This window comes from Trichomonas vaginalis, chromosome III (assembly GCF_026262505.1).
Source record: "Trichomonas vaginalis G3 chromosome III, whole genome shotgun sequence".
Classification (NCBI taxonomy): Eukaryota; Parabasalia; order Trichomonadida; family Trichomonadidae; genus Trichomonas; species Trichomonas vaginalis.
In genome coordinates this window covers 20,688,653-20,704,948 of record NC_067205.1, presented here as the reverse complement: position 1 = coordinate 20,704,948, position 16,296 = coordinate 20,688,653, and the positions used below count along the sequence as shown (strand labels likewise).

Below are 16,296 nucleotides of genomic sequence, written 5' to 3'. Positions count from 1 at the left end.
AGAGGAGGGAAAAAAAGAAAAAGAAAAGAAAGGGAAGGGAAAAATAAAAGAAAGAAGGACATATAAAAATTTAGATGCGCATTCTTAATGCCGAGGCGGCTTGCCGCCGAGGCGCGATTTTTTTAGGCCTCTACGGTAACCCGGCAATGTTTTTTTAAATCTTGTACAGCCCTAGATATATGTATGAAAAACTTGAAAGTGGTGAGTAAGGATGTCAATTTGGAAGAAAAGTGAGAAAATTCCTAAAATGCTAAAAATAAATTTTCCAAACGTATTTTTTTATCTCATTTTTTTGATTTTGAAAAAAATTTGGAGAGAAGAACTCTTCGTTTTTGAATTTTATCACGATGGTTTTAAAGTATATTAGACACATGTATTGGTATTACTATTTTTGTATATTTTGAGAGAAAATCCCTAAAAAGTGAGAAAATGTTCAGATAGAGGATGTATATAAGTAAACAAGATAACAGTCCCCACATTTTCGAAATATGATTGATAAGATCCTTTATTTAGTAGGATTTAAATGAAAAGTTCCATATAACAAAAAACATCCAATAGAAGGATGTTTCAGATCGACTATTTATATCCATTTTTTATTGATGTTCATAGTTGATCATGCTATTGATCAATCTCTAGACACTGTCACGAGCATCATTGAAGAATCAACATATTCAACATACGATCGTGAGTCCGCGGTTAAAACTAAACAGCTAGAGATCGAACAATTGTCTAAAGATGTAAACGTTAAGATCGCGAAATTGTCTGATAACAATTACAAACTTCAAGAATTGAAGAATAGTATCGAAAGCGCCAAGTTAAACTTTATTCACGAAAATTCTCAAATCAATCAAAAACTTGATCATGAAATAGAAATCGAATTAATGCGGTTAAACCAAGTGAATAGTTCACTTATGACTTCAAAAACAAAAGTAGACTCGATAAATCGATCTTGCAATGATTTGCAAAACAATATTTTTACTATCGAAAGAAACATGAACCAATTCGAATCAAAAGCATCTAACATACAAAACACACTATTTACATTATCAAGAGCATCATATAATTCCGACGATATCTTAATAAATAATGAAATTCAAACAATAAATCAACAAAAATCACAAATTGAATTACAAATTCAACAATCACAAGGAAATATACAAAATTATATGTCAAATATTCAACATGCAAGAAATGAATCATCGGCATTTAAGAATAAACAAATAATTTTAAGTAATCAAATTCAAACTATCCAGTCATCGCTACGTCAATTGAGAAATGAAACACTAAATCACCAAGCTACATTGTATAATCGCTCGCAAAATCAACAAAGATCTTCAATTTTACTTGAGGCGCAAAAAAGTAATCATAACTCGAATTTATCAAACATGAATTTTAGACTCTCATCATTAGATACCGATTTGCACAATATAAGTTTGAAAAAGAAGTCAATAATTGAGAACACAAAACAAAATCAAAATTCTATTGCTCAAATTCAGAAATCAACGCAAGATCTGAATACATCAACTTCACAACTTGCTCAACAAAACATAGAAAGAGAACATAAAGCAGCAGAAGTACTTTCAAAGATAAAAAACAAAAAATTAATTACTGAATCTAAAATTGAAAGCACAAAGGCATTAATTCAAAGCCTTAATCTCAAAGCTGATGATCTTAAAAATCATATCCGTATTATTGAGTCTAAGAAATTAAGACAAACAGATCTTGAAAAAGATATCGAAGATTTGGCAAAAGCTGTTGACAAAGATTTCTTTTCAATGAATTTCCAGACATCTCAGTATGAAAATGTTAAAGAATATATGGTCAAAGAATTCGAAAAAATTCAATCTCAAATTCAAAGCGCGAATTCATCCATGGATTCATCAGATAACATACAATATAGTATTATTGACTTATCACAAGCAACTCCAGAAGGTCATACTGAACGTCTTTCAACTCTTCATGTTCTAGTTAAAGAAGTTTTGGCCAAAAATAAAGAAATGAGAAAGCAAGTACATATTTTAGAAAGAAGAATCGCTGATATGCAAGGTAGGAGACAAGTTATCTACTCAAGAAGTGATGATGTAAGCGTTACAAACGAATTATTTAAATACGTTGCAATTCTTAGAGGAGACATCGAATCAAAGAAAGCAGAAATATGCCAGAAACAAGCAAGAATTATTAGAAAGAAGAGAATGATAGCAGCTAAGAAAAGAAGAATCAATTGCTACAGTAATGTAACTCAATATGACTCAAGCATTGCTGTACTTTTCAACAATGAGCTAATGAAATGGCTTAGTGTTGATGATAGCATGAAAACTAATTTAATTTGCAAATGGTCAGACAAATTAAGAAATCTCATTCATAATCTTGAAAATGACAATCTTTCTTCTGTTTTTTATCTCAATTAAAATCATGTAAGTTTTATTTCAAAGCATTTTATTGAAATTTTTAAAACTTTTTTTAAAATGTATTCTTATTGGTAATAAGAATAGCTTTTGAGTATGAAAAAATATCAATAGAGGTTATAAAAATGCTGTTCTATTTATTCATAACTGCATGGACGTAGTAAATAAATTAAATCCGATATCCAAACACTGAAAACCAGATTTAAAGTGAGTACTTATTAAGAATTCCGGATTCCTTAAATTGGCGAAGAGCATTTCCTCTGTGGGAGCAATTATTCTTATCTTCTTCAGAAAGCTCTGCGTAAGTCTTATCGTAACCATCTGGTTGGAAAATTGGATCGAATCCAAAGCCACCTTCTCCGCGTGGATGGACAATTTTGCCATTGACACGACCAGTAATAACTTTAACTTCATCATTTGGTCCTGCGCAGAACCCAATGCTGCAGGTGACGTAGGCTGACTTATCTTCGTAACTGTCAAGGAGTCTAGCGATTTCGAATGGGCGAAGACGTGTTACAAAAGCGCGAATGTAAGCGCCTGGCAATCCAGCAATAGCATTGAAGTGGAGGGCTGTATCATCGACAATAACTGGTCCACCAACAATTTTAGCGGCTTCTTTTGCCTTGTATAATGCGACTTCTTCAGATGTAAACAATTGGAGTTCTGGAATGTCGATTTCTAAGTTGACAAGCTTGACTCCAAGGATTTCTTGAGCTTCGCGAAGCTTGTTTTTGTTTCCTGTAACGAAAGTGATTGTTTGAGTCATTTTTGTCACTTTTGTTGATTCAAAGTGTTGGTTGTCATCTGTCTTGATTAATCTTTTAGTCAAATAGGCATGCAGTTGGATCACACAATCGAAAAAAGCATTTAGAATTCAAAATATCAATTATTTAGAAATTCAATTACATTTTCAATATTCCAAATTGACAAAGCATTATGTGATTATCAACAACCAGCAGAAGAATTGACCATCTTGATATCATACAGTTAATTATACATGAAATTCTCTCACTTTCAGTGAATCTATCATCACAATTAGATACAGATAAAAAAAAAAAAAAGGTAGTGGGGCTTCCAGGGGCTGCGCCCCTTCTAGCCCCTAAAAAACCTAGAGGAGAACTAAAAAATTATATAGTAAGAAATTAAAGTTTTTATTCGATAAGAACGACATCGCTATCGTTTTCTTCTTCCTCCTCCTCTTCTTCATAGTCAGTATCTGATGGCTCTTTGTCAGCCACATGACCAGCAACAAATATTGAGACAAATTGTTTCTTTGGTTTTGTTAGCAGGAACTTTTGATGGTCGTAGAACACGAATTCTACATTTTGAAAATGTTGTGCTGAGTATTCTGTGAAATGGGAAATTGGAATTGGTTCTCCCATGCCAAAACCAGCAATGGACGCGAACAAAACATCGTCTTCGACTCTTGCAGGTTTGTCAATTGCAACAGTAGTTATTATGTGAGGTTTTCCTTCACATCCTGCAAGAGATTGTACATGATAGATTGCTTTTTCTTCTCCCTCAGGAACTGAAAGTGTGAAATGGAACGAGAGTTCTCCATATTCATTTGCTTCTTCGTAATAGTTGTATGTTGTAGGATACACCAATTGAAATTGTCCTATTCTTGTTTCCCTCAGGTGTTGTCTATATTGCTTGGGAAAACATAAAATAAATTGCTCTATAGCTTGTGTTGCTATTAGATTAGTTGTAACTGGTAATTTTGAGGCGAAAAGTCTACAAGAACACCGGGATTTTTTATGTCGTTTTCAATTGGTTTAAGAGATTCTATGACTTTGTTAAACATTTCACTATAATCTGTGTTGTCTTCGACCCCCCAATTGTTAAGAAGTTTATACAACAATTTCAGTCTTTTCATGGCGTATTTTTTTGAATGGATTCGGGTAGCGAGAGGTTACAGTCGTCGGTTTGTGTTTCGTTACTCGAATATTGTTCAAGAGAAATTAAATCTTGAAATTGTGCTCTTTTAACATACTTGTAGAACTATGTGAAACTTGTTCTGGTGCTGGTTGTAAATCTGTTTCAGATGTTTCTGTTGTGTTTTGAGAAGAAGAAGAACTCAAATTGTTGGACAATTTGTCTTGAATTGTAGAACTATGTGAAACTTGTTCTGGTGCTGTTTGGACAACTGTATCTGTTGTGTTTTGAGAAGAAGAACTCAAATTGTTGGACAAATTGTCTTGAATTGTATGAGGAAGTTGCTTTGGTATTATAGGAGGTTGTAAGGTTTTGAGAATGGTGAGACATAAGTTGTAGAACTTTAACTGCAGAGGTAGTCGACGAATTGTTTGCGACACTTTTTCTTCCTTCCATTATGAAAAATAAACTGTTTTTTTCGGACTACTCATAGAAAAGTTTAAAATAAACGGTTTTTACCAACGGAGACCCCCTCTATTTTTTTATTTTATTTAATAGTTACCGTTGGCAAACCGTTCCATCTCAAATATTGAATGAACTATAAACGTTTTTTGTTTTCTATATATACTTTTTTGTCCAACGGTAAAACTTTTTACACAACTGTTTTTGAGAGTCGTCGCCGTTGACTTTTTTGTAGAGCACTCAAAATAGTATAACTTTGTCCGGACAAGTAAGGGTCTATCATCGCTACAGGAAAAGTTACAGGCGTTCCAAGGAAGTAAACTTTGAGAAGCCTTTTCCCCTTATAGAATGAGATCGGACGGTTATTTTACAAAACTGACAACACTTTGACCGAGTAGTTTTTTGTGCTGAACAAAAAGTGTCATATAAACATCTGTCAAAAACCGCTTTTTAACTTCACTTAAAATGCCACGTAAGCTACGTAAGAATATACGTAAGAGGAAGGGAGCATTGAAACATCCAATAGTAAAACTGACACCACAACAACAGTTGCAACAACAATGATGAATGACCCCACTATGTTGCAACAAATGTCAAGCAACCCTATGCTTTTAAACCGAGTTATTGGTGCACAGAGTGGAGGTTTAAGAGCGGCACTTTTAGCGAAAATGGCAGGCTATGGTGGAGCTGCAGACGGAACAGCTTATAACCCTCAAAGTCAAATGAATTTGAGTTCACTCAAAAATCAAATAACAGATGTCAAAAAGTCAAACATAGACATACAGAAACAAATAAGTGAAAACGAAAAGAAACTAGAATATGACAGACACACAAAGAAACTCAATGAGTTAAACGTAGAGAAAAAGAAGAAAGAATAACAACTGAAAGAACTAAGTACAGAGGAATATGCGAAAAAAGTGTCAGAAAAAGCAGCAGAAGTAGCAAAAATGGAACAAGATGTTATAAATTTGAAAAACCATACTACTCAATATAAAGTACTGAAAGATGAAGAAATAAAACAAAAAGCCCTGAAGACATATATGGATAGCGATGAGTATAAAAAAGAAGTTGAAGCAAATGTAAAGGCAGAAAAACTTTTACAGTTGCAAAACCAAACCGTACAGTATGAAAACTTAGCACAAGAAAGTAAAAATAACGACGCAGCCATGCAAAAGGCAATGAAAAGCGCAGAATATATAAAAGCTAATAATGACTGGTTAGATGCCCAAGCCAACGCCAAAGCAGCCCAACTTATAGGGTCAATAAGGACAAAAATACAAGCGGATGAAGACAGTTCAAATGAAGCTTTAATGAATGCTGACTTTAAGAACGCCTTCGAAGCTCTTCATAGTAAGGTGAAACTAGTGAACGACTTCTCATCTGGAAAGAAACTGAAGTCTGAAGGTTTCGACAACGAGTTAAGAGAAGTAGCACAAAATATGACGAAAATAACAGATGCAGCAACGAGACAGGCAGTTCAAAGTGCCTATGACGCCGTGAGAGCAACTGTTGTGGAAAGTCAAGAAAAAGAGTTACAACAGACCAAAACAGACCTAGTAAATGCTTTCTTAAAAACGAAAAGTCAGGTAGGACATTATGCTGCAGATGGAACATATGTGCCAGCTGGTGGAACTTATATACCACCAAACCCTCCAAGAGAAGCACCTGCACCAGGACTACCTAAAACATTTACATCGTCACATGGACACAGACACAGGCATGCACCAAAACCAACACAACAACCAACAGTTCAAAACACTGCACCACAACCAACAGTTCAAAACACTGCACCACAACCAACAGTTCAAAATCCAGCACCACAACCAACAGTTCAAAATCCAGCACCACAACCACAAACAGAGCAAGGACATAAAAGAAGTAGAGAACAAGGAAACCAAGAATTCTTAAAAATGCTTAAGGAAAATTATGGTTACCCAGATACTCTTGACTTTAGTGACAGATATAAAGAAGCTATTAGAAAGTTCAAGGAAGGAAATACTGACCCGAACCTATTTAGCTTTATGGTTCAGCACCAAATGGGATATAATTTCAAACCTGGAAAATACAAGCTCGCTAAGGGATATGATTTAATAGCATATCATCCAAATGACATGGATGAATTTACTCCGAGATATTTGGTGTCAGAGATAAATGATAATTCAACTATCTTCATGAAACGCGTAAAAAATAGAGACGGAACGAAAGAAGAAAGGGTTATGAATGCGGATGGCTTAAATAGGGAACTTGTAAAAACGGTCTCGGAATATATGAATGCCAGCAGATGAGGTACAAGAAACTCCACAGGAAGAAGTTCAGATACAACCAGACATGGAAGAAATAGTTCAGCAACAACAGCTAGAAGAGCCTGAAGGAAACGAACAAATCCCTCCTTTGGAAACTAACTTCACAGAACTAGATGAAGATTTGGAACAGCCGAAAAATCTTGACCCTCAACAAGAGTATGCGGAGAATATGGAATCTTTCCAAGAGTCTAAGAAAAATTCAGCTGACATAGTAGAAGAATATCGAAAAATGTTCGCCGACATACAAAAGACTCCAACATCAGATGAAAATATTCAGCATAGAATGGAAGAACTGAAAGAAAGTGTACGCAAATACAACAATCCTTTTTACTTACGACCATATAACGTTCAATCTTTGGCTGAACTCGGTGAAAATAAAAGGTTAAATTTCACAAAACATATAGAAATGAAACATTGTTTAAAGTTCATTCAGAACCTAACCAATATGGAAACAAACCTACTTTTGTTTCTGCAGACTATGGAACTACAATGAGATGGGGTCATAAAGCTAATCCGGATAGGTGGTTCATAAACTTACAACCACAATTCCAAGAAGTTGTAGACGCAATGGAAGTGAATGGTGAACCAGATATAGCTGGTATTTTCAGCGCGGCTTTAATGCCATTGAAAGATATGAAACATGCAGATATTTTGGACCAGTATGAAATGAACATGGCTGATGGAAATATAACACCTGACGTTCTAGAACATTTATCTCAAAGAACTACACAGAACCATAGAGATGGTATATTTGGTGAAGAGTTTAGAAAGAAAGTTAGGGAGATAGAAGGAAGAGAACCTATTGTACATGACCTTGCAAACGAAAGTTTACAAAATGTCATAAAAACTTACTTTGCAGACAATGAACTGAGAAGGGATGAATATTTAAGAAAACTCAAATGGACAGTACCAAATGAAATGTTAGTATTGAAAAACATGTTCCTTGACAAAATAAAACCAACTACAGAAATAAATGACGCAAGACTGAAACATTGGGTAAAAGCTTTCCCATTCACAAAAGATATTATTGGTAACATGGAAAGAAAACCAGAATGGCTACAAAAACATATATTTGGAAACGAGCTTATTCCATATGGACAAGCTCTGTTTGAAGAGCTTGAACCGGAAACTCAGGAAAGAGTCATGCAAACAATACGCGAAGACTCAAATACAAACTATGACAAAATCTTTCTAGGATATAGGTTACCTGAGATGGGCGACCAGAGCCCAAAGGCAAAAAGGACATGGGAAATTTACAACATACTAGGTGAACATGAGGCAAAGATGCAACAACTTGAAGCAGAGGGCAAGTTACCAAAAGCGACACCAAAGAAGAAGAAGAGTAGAACAAAGTGAAAGTAGTGAAGAAGTAACTTCATCTAGTGAAAGTAGTGGCAATGAAGGAAAAAGAAGAGTTAAAAACTCAGTCAGGAAGAAAGTAAAGCTTGGTCGAGTGGGTTCTATTATGACACATAAATCCAACTATTCTATATTTTTACCCATATGAAATGTACGCCGCTCAGAATATAACGCCAACAGTTTTGGATGCCATGAACGGAAATGTTTCCGAATGGTATAACGAATGCGACAATGCCATTAGAAGGTCAGAAATAGTTCCTGGAACTTACGAATATACAACTGCTGTTTCTTATGGAAACGTAGGTGAGTTTGGAGAAGGTTCTTCAACAACAGTAGATATTGCTTGCGACAGGTTTCATATTATTTCTATTGACAACTCATTCTTATACGTGGAACAAGACATTGAAATAAAACCTTCTGTTGTCTGACAAGAAAGAAAGGTTGCAATGGAATTTTCTATGTCGGATACCAATATGCTCCAGAAGTTTTCATGGGATATAAGATATATTCTAACTCTGACTTAGTTCAAACAGTAACATGGGCAAACTATGAATGGTTCGCTTTGAGAAACTCAGTACAACCACAAGCTAGAGAACAAACAGACCAGTATGCAATATGAGAAAATAAGAAGACTTGACCCTAACGTTCCAGGAGTTTATGTTAACCTTTCTGGACAAACTGCAGCAGCAGTAACCAAATAAAACTGAAACTTAGAGTTCCTTTGTCATCTTTCCTCATCTTCAGGTTTTTAAGATACTTGCCAAACTGGGCAGGAAAAATTTCTATCGAACTTACTCCAAGCAAAAATAACTTAGTCATTGCACCAACACAAGACCCATTCAGCATTACAGACGTAAAGGGAACAAATCAAACGTCATTCGCCGAATTTTGCAAAGACAAAGTTGACTTAGACTTTGGTTTCTCAAACTTCAACAATGAAGTAAACTATTATTTCAATGCTGCTGGAACTGCTTGGGACCCAGTTAAGTTCACATGCGAAAAGTTTGAATGCAAGAGAATAGAAAGCAGACTTGCAGTCTATATGTTGGACCCAGATATTTCAAATGCTTTAGCTGCCAAATATATTGCAGTTCCACTTATGTTCCCTATACACCAAATATCTGTCAAAGACTTTGCAGGTGAAGTTGGAAACCAAAGTGCTGACCCAGGTGCAAGAACAGATATTGCTTTAACAACTGCAATGAAACATGCAGATACTATGTTTGTACTGTTCAGACGAACTATAAATGACTATTCTTGTTTCTACAACCCCGGTATTAAATATCATATAAACATAGATGGCAAATATTATCCAAGAGAAGAATATTCTACAGTTGAGGATATGAGGTCATACAACTTGACATTAGATGCTATGAACTTTAACAACAACTTCACAACAACCATTAACCCTGAAATGCAAAGTTCTATTATGCCATATGTGAAAGTATGGACTCATACAGGAGGTCAAAAAACTCAATATACAAATGGAGACCGTTCAAACTTTTGGCTTGGCATTCCATTTGCTGACTCAGAAGACTTTATGGGTGGTATTTCAACTGTTGGTACTGTACAAATACAATATACTGGTGACAGAGACGGTCCAGATGAACTGAGAGCAAAGAAGTTTACAAAACCAATAGCACTTTTCACGGAAGATGCTCTTTTGAAGATTCGTTCGATGAAACCTGCTGGGGCTCCTCAGATTGGCATAACGACAGCTTCCATCGAGCAGATTTTGGCAGCAGGTCAGTAAGTTGTTCTTGAACTGACTTCTCTCCGTCAAATATTGACAGTACGCCAGTTTTGACATAATATTGTAAGATAAACTTACCTTTAGAAATATCTGTAAGTTTTGTTGTTATATTTTTGTCAACTCAAGAACTTTCACCATTTCAGTTATACCAACTTTCTTTGCTTTATGAAAATATTTTGGTTCAGCAAAGACTGCTATTCTATAACATTTTCCATTGTTTGTATAAAGAACTATTCTGTCAATGTATTTGTATTGTTTGTGAGTAAACTTTGTTCTGCTTCAATTCGAAGAGATACTCGAATACGTCCATCTTTTTATTCTAAGTAAAATGTCATTTCCGAAAAATAGAAGCGTAAGTGTTTCAAAAGGTTTAATGGCGGTGGCAGATGTGAAGTTAAATTCACCAACTCAAACAAACAGTCAAAGTGTTGTTGTCAATGTCAAAGACAGAGATGTTGAAGTGGGGAAACCATACGAAGACGAAGATGGTATAACAATTGTTCCTGTAAAAGAACAACCAACATATCCTGAAGTTAGCAGAGACTTAAGTTCTGTTGCAGATATTCGAAACGACTACCAACAACTGAAAGACAAACTTCAAACTCAGGAGAAGATTTGTCAAGCTTTAGTATAATGTTAAACTTGGTCGAACACAACCCTGTAAAAGTGAACTCATATGTCATTGCACCTCATGAAGTTTTGAAAGAACTATTGAAACTTTTGACAGAGGCAGACGATATAAACATCAAAGAAATAGAACCCGACATTAGTTGCTGTGGTGTTTCATATAATGTCATTGACAAGATATACGTTATGAAAGGAGGTGAAACGTTGAACTTAAAGTATAGTTTCCCAGACGTCATAAAAATATTTGACGACCACAACATTTCATTAAAATTTATTTGCTAAGTAAATGGCAGAAGATATAATGGTTTATACTATTACGACTAAAAACCCTGAGTCATATAATTCTATAACAACAAACTTACAAAGTCCTCAAGGACGATATTGTAAACTAACCTTAAACACAATGACGACTAAAGCCTGTTTTGCTCTTTTGACACCAGAAGACTTTATTGTTGTGAATGGTAAAAAATACTCCTTTGAAGATACTTACTCAGATATACCACCAACAGGTTTTGTTGACTTATTTAATACTTTAAGTACGGGTGTAACATGTGCTGCAACTAGAGCAGGTTTCATTATGTTTGGATGTCCGACTGAGTTTACTATAAACGATATGAGCTATAATACAAAACTTATTTCTGGTTTTTACTACCAACAGTTTCCTATAACAGGAAAAGGTGTCATACAAGGAATGTCTATTCCATTGACATTAAGCACACCAATCTTATATATTGTTTCAAACTTAGGTTCAAAGTGTTATTCGAATGTCGACAGAAACTATTATGACCAAAAGATACTTATGCGTATAAACAATACTTTCTCTGCTGGTTTGCCTATTGTTCATTCGAATGCAGAATTTTCAACCTTAGTGAACTCAAACACTTTGGCAAGTATAACGTTGACATTAGTTGACGCAAACTTTGTTCCTGTAAAACTTTTATGTCCTATGTATTTGTCAATGACGGCAGAAAGTTTCGAATTGGAAGATGCAACTGGTGAAAGTATTGTATTACAAGAACAACTTCAACAACAAATAGCTCAAGAACAACAAATGCAACAAATGCAACAACAAAGTCAAGAATAAAAAAAAATATTTTTTTTATTTTTATAAAAATGTACAGAATAGATGTTTCAGATTTTTATGACTTCCAAGCATTCAGAAATATGTGTCCATTTAGAGACTATAACAAAGCAGTCGAGAATTTGAAACGTTTAGTCATTTATGTCGACTCTGCCCCAGAATGTTATGTTATGAAAGAATGGGATGTAGTCTTTAACAAACCTAAAGCAACAATAGTTTCAGAACAAGAATGTAGACAGAAACTTAAGAAAATAAAAGTCGTACAAGTTGGCATGAAGATGTTAGATGCTTGGGATATCTTATTGTCAAAGTTAGAAGATTTTTCAGTTCGAGGTATAAAGTTCTATACACCTTCTCCAAACTTCTATTCTATCTTCACTGGATATAAATACGAACAAGTAGAATGGAAAGAAAATATTATAGAAGCTTGGTTAGACCATGTCAAAGAAATTATATGCAATGGAAACGAAAGAGTCTATGAGTATATCTTATGTTGGTTTGCAAACATCTTACAACATCCAAGTGCTAAAAATGAAACTGCTCTCATTATAATTGGAAAACAAGGAACTGGTAAGAATACTTTCTTTACAGATATTTTGTGCAAACTGTTAGAGGGCTATTCGAACCCGAATATGACAAACTTAGAAAACATCTGTGGCAAGTTTAACTCCTCAATAGAGAATATGAAACTTATAGTATGTAACGAACTTCAAAGTATAGATACAACAAAAGTTTTGAACTCAGATGCTTTGAAGAGTCTTATAACAGACAAAGTTGGAGTTGTTGAAAGAAAATATAAAGACCAAAGAGTTTGTGAAAATGTTGCAAACTTCATTATGGTTTCAAACAATGCTGTTCCGATGAAGTTAGAAAGTTCTGACAGAAGATATGTAGTTGTCAGAACGTCAGAAGCTCATATGCAAGATACAGAATATTTTGACGACTTAGCAGAAACTTTGACATCTGACTTTTACAACCACTTGTTCTCATATTTTATGACATTAGATATTTCAAAGTTCAATCCAAGACAAATTCCACATACCGAAGAGAGACAAACATTGTTAGAAGCAAACAAGAGTGTATATGAACTGTTCATAGATGAAACTGACTTTGAGTGTTTAGATGAAAGGTCATTGTACGATTCGTATAAACAATATTGTCAAGAATATGGTTATATGACAGCGTCTAAACGAACATTCTTGGCAAATGTCAAAAGTCTTTTAGACGTACAGAATGGTGTATATACAAAGAAAAATTTTTTGAGTAAATTTTAAAAAAAAATATTTTTTTATCCGATAGAAAAAGATGGCAAAATTCATCTCAGTAAACAAGTACATGTCAGGACTTAAAGAAGAACTAGACCCATTCACATATTTGAATGTTTACTTCTACCATTTTGAAAAGTCTTCATTCAGCAAAGTTTGGAACATCGAACCAGTTAAGTTTGCTATTGTGACTAAAAATGGTGCGAAATTTGAAGACTTAGACATAGAAGGTTTGTTAGCAGTCAAAGAAAGTTTTGACAGAAGGTTTCAAACCTTAAAGAAGGCAAAGCATACAAACTTGTTATACCTTATGAACCAAAGAAAGCAGACGACTATGAATATTATGAGTCTAAAGTTGTAGAAGTTCAAGGTAAATTGGGTAAAAAGATTTTAGAGTCTAAGCCAGTGTTTGCTCCTAAAGAGGAAGAGAACATTGACATTGACCCAGAAATGTTCTAAAAATAAAATTTTATTTTTACATGTCAAATTTCTTTTTCTCTGGAACTGGTTCAGGTTCTTTCTTCTCTTCTTCTACTTTCTTTTCTTTCTTTTCTTTCTTCTTCTTTTCTGGTGGAGTTATGTCAAATTTCGCAACTATATTTATGTAAAAGTTCTTTGTCCTTTAATAGCTCTTCTATTCTGTTTTCTATTTCATCTTCAAGAACAGCGCATGTGTCTTCTTTGCATTCTAAGAAGTTTTGTTGGACTTCATCTTCCAAGAGGCGTCATCTCTGTCAACAAGTCTGTCATTGACAAATTTTAAGACTTCTCTGCTTAATGTTTTATGGTTCTTGTCATATTCCCAGAAACAGAACTTTAGAACAAATTCACCTTTCTTGTTTACACTATGTAAGATTTTATGGTCGACAGATGTTTTGCTGTCGAAAAGCTTGTCTCGAATATAGATAGCGAAATCGCTAGACATTTTCTAAAAGATAAAAATTTTAATTTTTCTAAAAATATGTTAGAAAAAAAGTTTGCTGACATTGACAAGAAATTTGAGAATGTTTTAAACAAGAACAAGAGGAAGTTAGAAAATGCTCAGATAAAACCTATACATGACAAGTTCTTATTTGCTCAGAATGGTATAACAGGTCTAATTGCACCACCTGGGTCGGGTAAGACTTTCACTTATCTTAAAATGGCTGCACAACAACAAGAACTAGATGAGAAGAACCCATTCTATGAGTTAGTTGTTATTTGTAGTACTTCTGGTCAATTTGACCAAACCGTCAATTCGTTCAAAGATATTATAAAGAAGTCTAAGTTAGTATGTATAAAGGATACTGAGTTGTTAGATTGGATAAAGAAGTACCAAAGAAGAGTTTTGAAGTATAATGCTATAAATGAGTATATAAATTCTAAGTTTAAAGACCCATGAGGAAATGCAGAGAATATTAGAGAAGAAACACTTCAGAAACAAACAGAAAGAGATAGAATACATTTCGAAGAAATTGCAATCTTACGATTGGAAGACTTACCCTCATAGATGTCTTCTTATCTTAGATGACTTTGCTTCTCATCCTTTGTTAAAGAACAGAGAACAAGATATGTGTCGAATTCTTAAGAAGCTCAGACACTTTAACATCTCAGTTGTCATTTGTGTACAGACAGCAAAGAGTTTAAGTAAGGATGTAAAAGAATACTTACTGACATTGTACTTTTCCCCGGATTGTCCGAAGACGATTTCATGGAACTTATGAAAGAGTCCATGGCAGGTAAGTTTGACAGACATGAACTATGGGAGAAGTACAAAGTCATACAAGACCCTCATACTTCTTTCAGAATTCATATCTACGCAAACAAAGTTCAAATTGTAAAAAGTCAAGCTTGAAAAATGTAAGTGTTTAGTCTTAGTAAGATGGTAGCTTCTTAAAGCATATGCCGTCCTTGAGTTTTATGTACGTGAAGAGAAGTACAATGAATTCAATTACGAGTACAATTGCAATGACAACTAAGGCAACTATTTTTGTCTTTTGCCAGCAAGGGTACTTCTTCTCTTCCAATGGTTCGGCAGAACTATACTCACTCATGAGAAATGTCAAAACGGTTTAATAGAAAAAGTATCATCTACCCTACTTGTTTGAAGTTGTCAAAATACTCTGTTATTTTTCATGATTTTCATAGAGTTTTGGCGACCCAGAAAAAAGTCGGTCTCGCTGTTCTTCACTGTTTTCATAGAGTTTTGGCGACTACGTTTTTTTACGTACTCACTGTTCTTCACTGTTTTCATACGGAATCTCTTCTCTCGGTTTTCCGAGGGAAGCAAGCATATGAGGAAATTCATGAAATTTGGTCATTTTTCAGCAAAAATAATGTTTAGGTGAAGAGGTGAGATCTCACCTGTTTTCTCACCTAATTTTTCACCTCTTTTTTTTTCACAACCGTTTTACATGGTAAGCGTTATTTTTACATTATGACACGAAGTGAAGATTTGCACTTCGTCAAAAATTAGCGTTATTTTTACATTATGACACGAAGTGAAGATTTGCACTTCGTCAAAAATTAGCGTTATTTTTACATTATGACACGAAGTGAAGATTTGCACTTCGTCAAAAATTAGCGTTATTTTTACATTATGACACGAAGTGAAGATTTGCACTTCGTCAAATTTTATAAAAAATTAGCGTTATTTTTTCTATCTTTCACAAAAGACCAAAAATAAACGCTTTACATGTATTTTTCAGCAACTTCGTCAAATAATTTTATAGCTTTATCTATCTCATCTACTTCAAACGTTTCTTTACCTTTTATGGGAGCACCATACATTTTCTCAAAAACTTCAAGCAGTTCTGTTTCAGCAGCTCTCATATCATTAACGAACACAACCTTGACTCTATTGACTGTACTGTCATATCTTAGAGTTATATTATATGTTCTTCCTATCTTATATCTTTTTGTGTTGAAGTCCTTCGGTTTCTGAACGATGTAAAGTAAGCCTTCACTGCAACATTCCGTATCGAATGAACCATATGTTATGAAGTTATATCCAACAACTGGGTCTAACCATAACAAAACTATTGGTATAAGACTTTTGTCAATGAGATATGCTGTAGTTCCATAGAATCTTACCGATATTATAAGCTCAGGATTTCTTGTCAAAATTTTCTGAGTAGAAGCAATTCTAACCCAGTCCTTCGGTTTCTTTCCAGATGGAGATATAATG

General features: G+C 34.4%; 7 protein-coding genes and 4 pseudogenes across 11 annotated transcripts, besides 2 other annotated features; 7 read left to right on the top strand and 4 right to left on the bottom strand.

Moving 5' to 3' along the window:
* Window positions 1–180: part of a mobile genetic element that runs on past the window's edge.
* Window positions 181–502: 322 nt separating this feature from the next.
* On the top strand, window positions 503–2,432 carry TVAGG3_0736370 (uncharacterized protein; the record flags this gene model as incomplete). The annotated part of the gene is made up of 1 exon (XM_001311809.1): window positions 600–2,408. One exon carries the CDS (start codon window positions 600–602, stop codon window positions 2,406–2,408), a length of 1,809 nt encoding a protein of 602 aa, XP_001311810.1.
* A 175-nt stretch (window positions 2,433–2,607) lies between these two features.
* TVAGG3_0736360 (NADH pyrophosphatase protein) lies at window positions 2,608–3,171 on the bottom strand (the record flags this gene model as incomplete). The annotated part of the gene is made up of 1 exon (XM_001311808.1): window positions 2,608–3,171. One exon carries the CDS (start codon window positions 3,169–3,171, stop codon window positions 2,608–2,610), a length of 564 nt encoding a protein of 187 aa, XP_001311809.1.
* Window positions 3,172–3,556: 385 nt separating this feature from the next.
* On the bottom strand, window positions 3,557–4,012 carry TVAGG3_0736350 (attachment subunit-related family; the record flags this gene model as incomplete). The annotated part of the gene is made up of 1 exon (XM_051244719.1): window positions 3,557–4,012. The coding sequence occupies one exon, from the start codon at window positions 4,010–4,012 to the stop codon at window positions 3,557–3,559; it is 456 nt and encodes a 151-aa protein (XP_051091306.1).
* A 1,677-nt stretch (window positions 4,013–5,689) lies between these two features.
* On the top strand, window positions 5,690–7,082 carry TVAGG3_0736340 (annotated as a pseudogene). The gene has a single exon. A coding segment is annotated over exon 1 (1,393 nt).
* Window positions 7,083–7,477: 395 nt separating this feature from the next.
* Window positions 7,478–16,296: part of a mobile genetic element that runs on past the window's edge.
* Window positions 7,613–8,521, top strand: TVAGG3_0736330 (annotated as a pseudogene). The gene has a single exon. A coding segment is annotated over exon 1 (909 nt).
* On the top strand, window positions 9,447–10,157 carry TVAGG3_0736320 (protein of unknown function, DUF4106 family; the record flags this gene model as incomplete). The annotated part of the gene is made up of 1 exon (XM_051244718.1): window positions 9,447–10,157. The coding sequence occupies one exon, from the start codon at window positions 9,447–9,449 to the stop codon at window positions 10,155–10,157; it is 711 nt and encodes a 236-aa protein (XP_051091305.1).
* Window positions 11,188–11,868, top strand: TVAGG3_0736310 (uncharacterized protein; the record flags this gene model as incomplete). The annotated part of the gene is made up of 1 exon (XM_051244717.1): window positions 11,188–11,868. The coding sequence occupies one exon, from the start codon at window positions 11,188–11,190 to the stop codon at window positions 11,866–11,868; it is 681 nt and encodes a 226-aa protein (XP_051091304.1).
* TVAGG3_0736300 (uncharacterized protein) lies at window positions 12,138–12,973 on the top strand (the record flags this gene model as incomplete). Its single annotated transcript, XM_051244716.1, has 1 exon — window positions 12,138–12,973. A coding segment is annotated over one exon (836 nt), but the record flags the coding sequence as incomplete, so codon positions are not given.
* Window positions 13,606–14,055, bottom strand: TVAGG3_0736290 (annotated as a pseudogene). The gene has a single exon. A coding segment is annotated over exon 1 (450 nt).
* On the top strand, window positions 14,272–14,964 carry TVAGG3_0736280 (annotated as a pseudogene). The gene has a single exon. A coding segment is annotated over exon 1 (693 nt).
* Window positions 15,801–16,196, bottom strand: TVAGG3_0736270 (organellar and viral DNA polymerase type B; the record flags this gene model as incomplete). Its single annotated transcript, XM_051244715.1, has 1 exon — window positions 15,801–16,196. A coding segment is annotated over one exon (396 nt), but the record flags the coding sequence as incomplete, so codon positions are not given.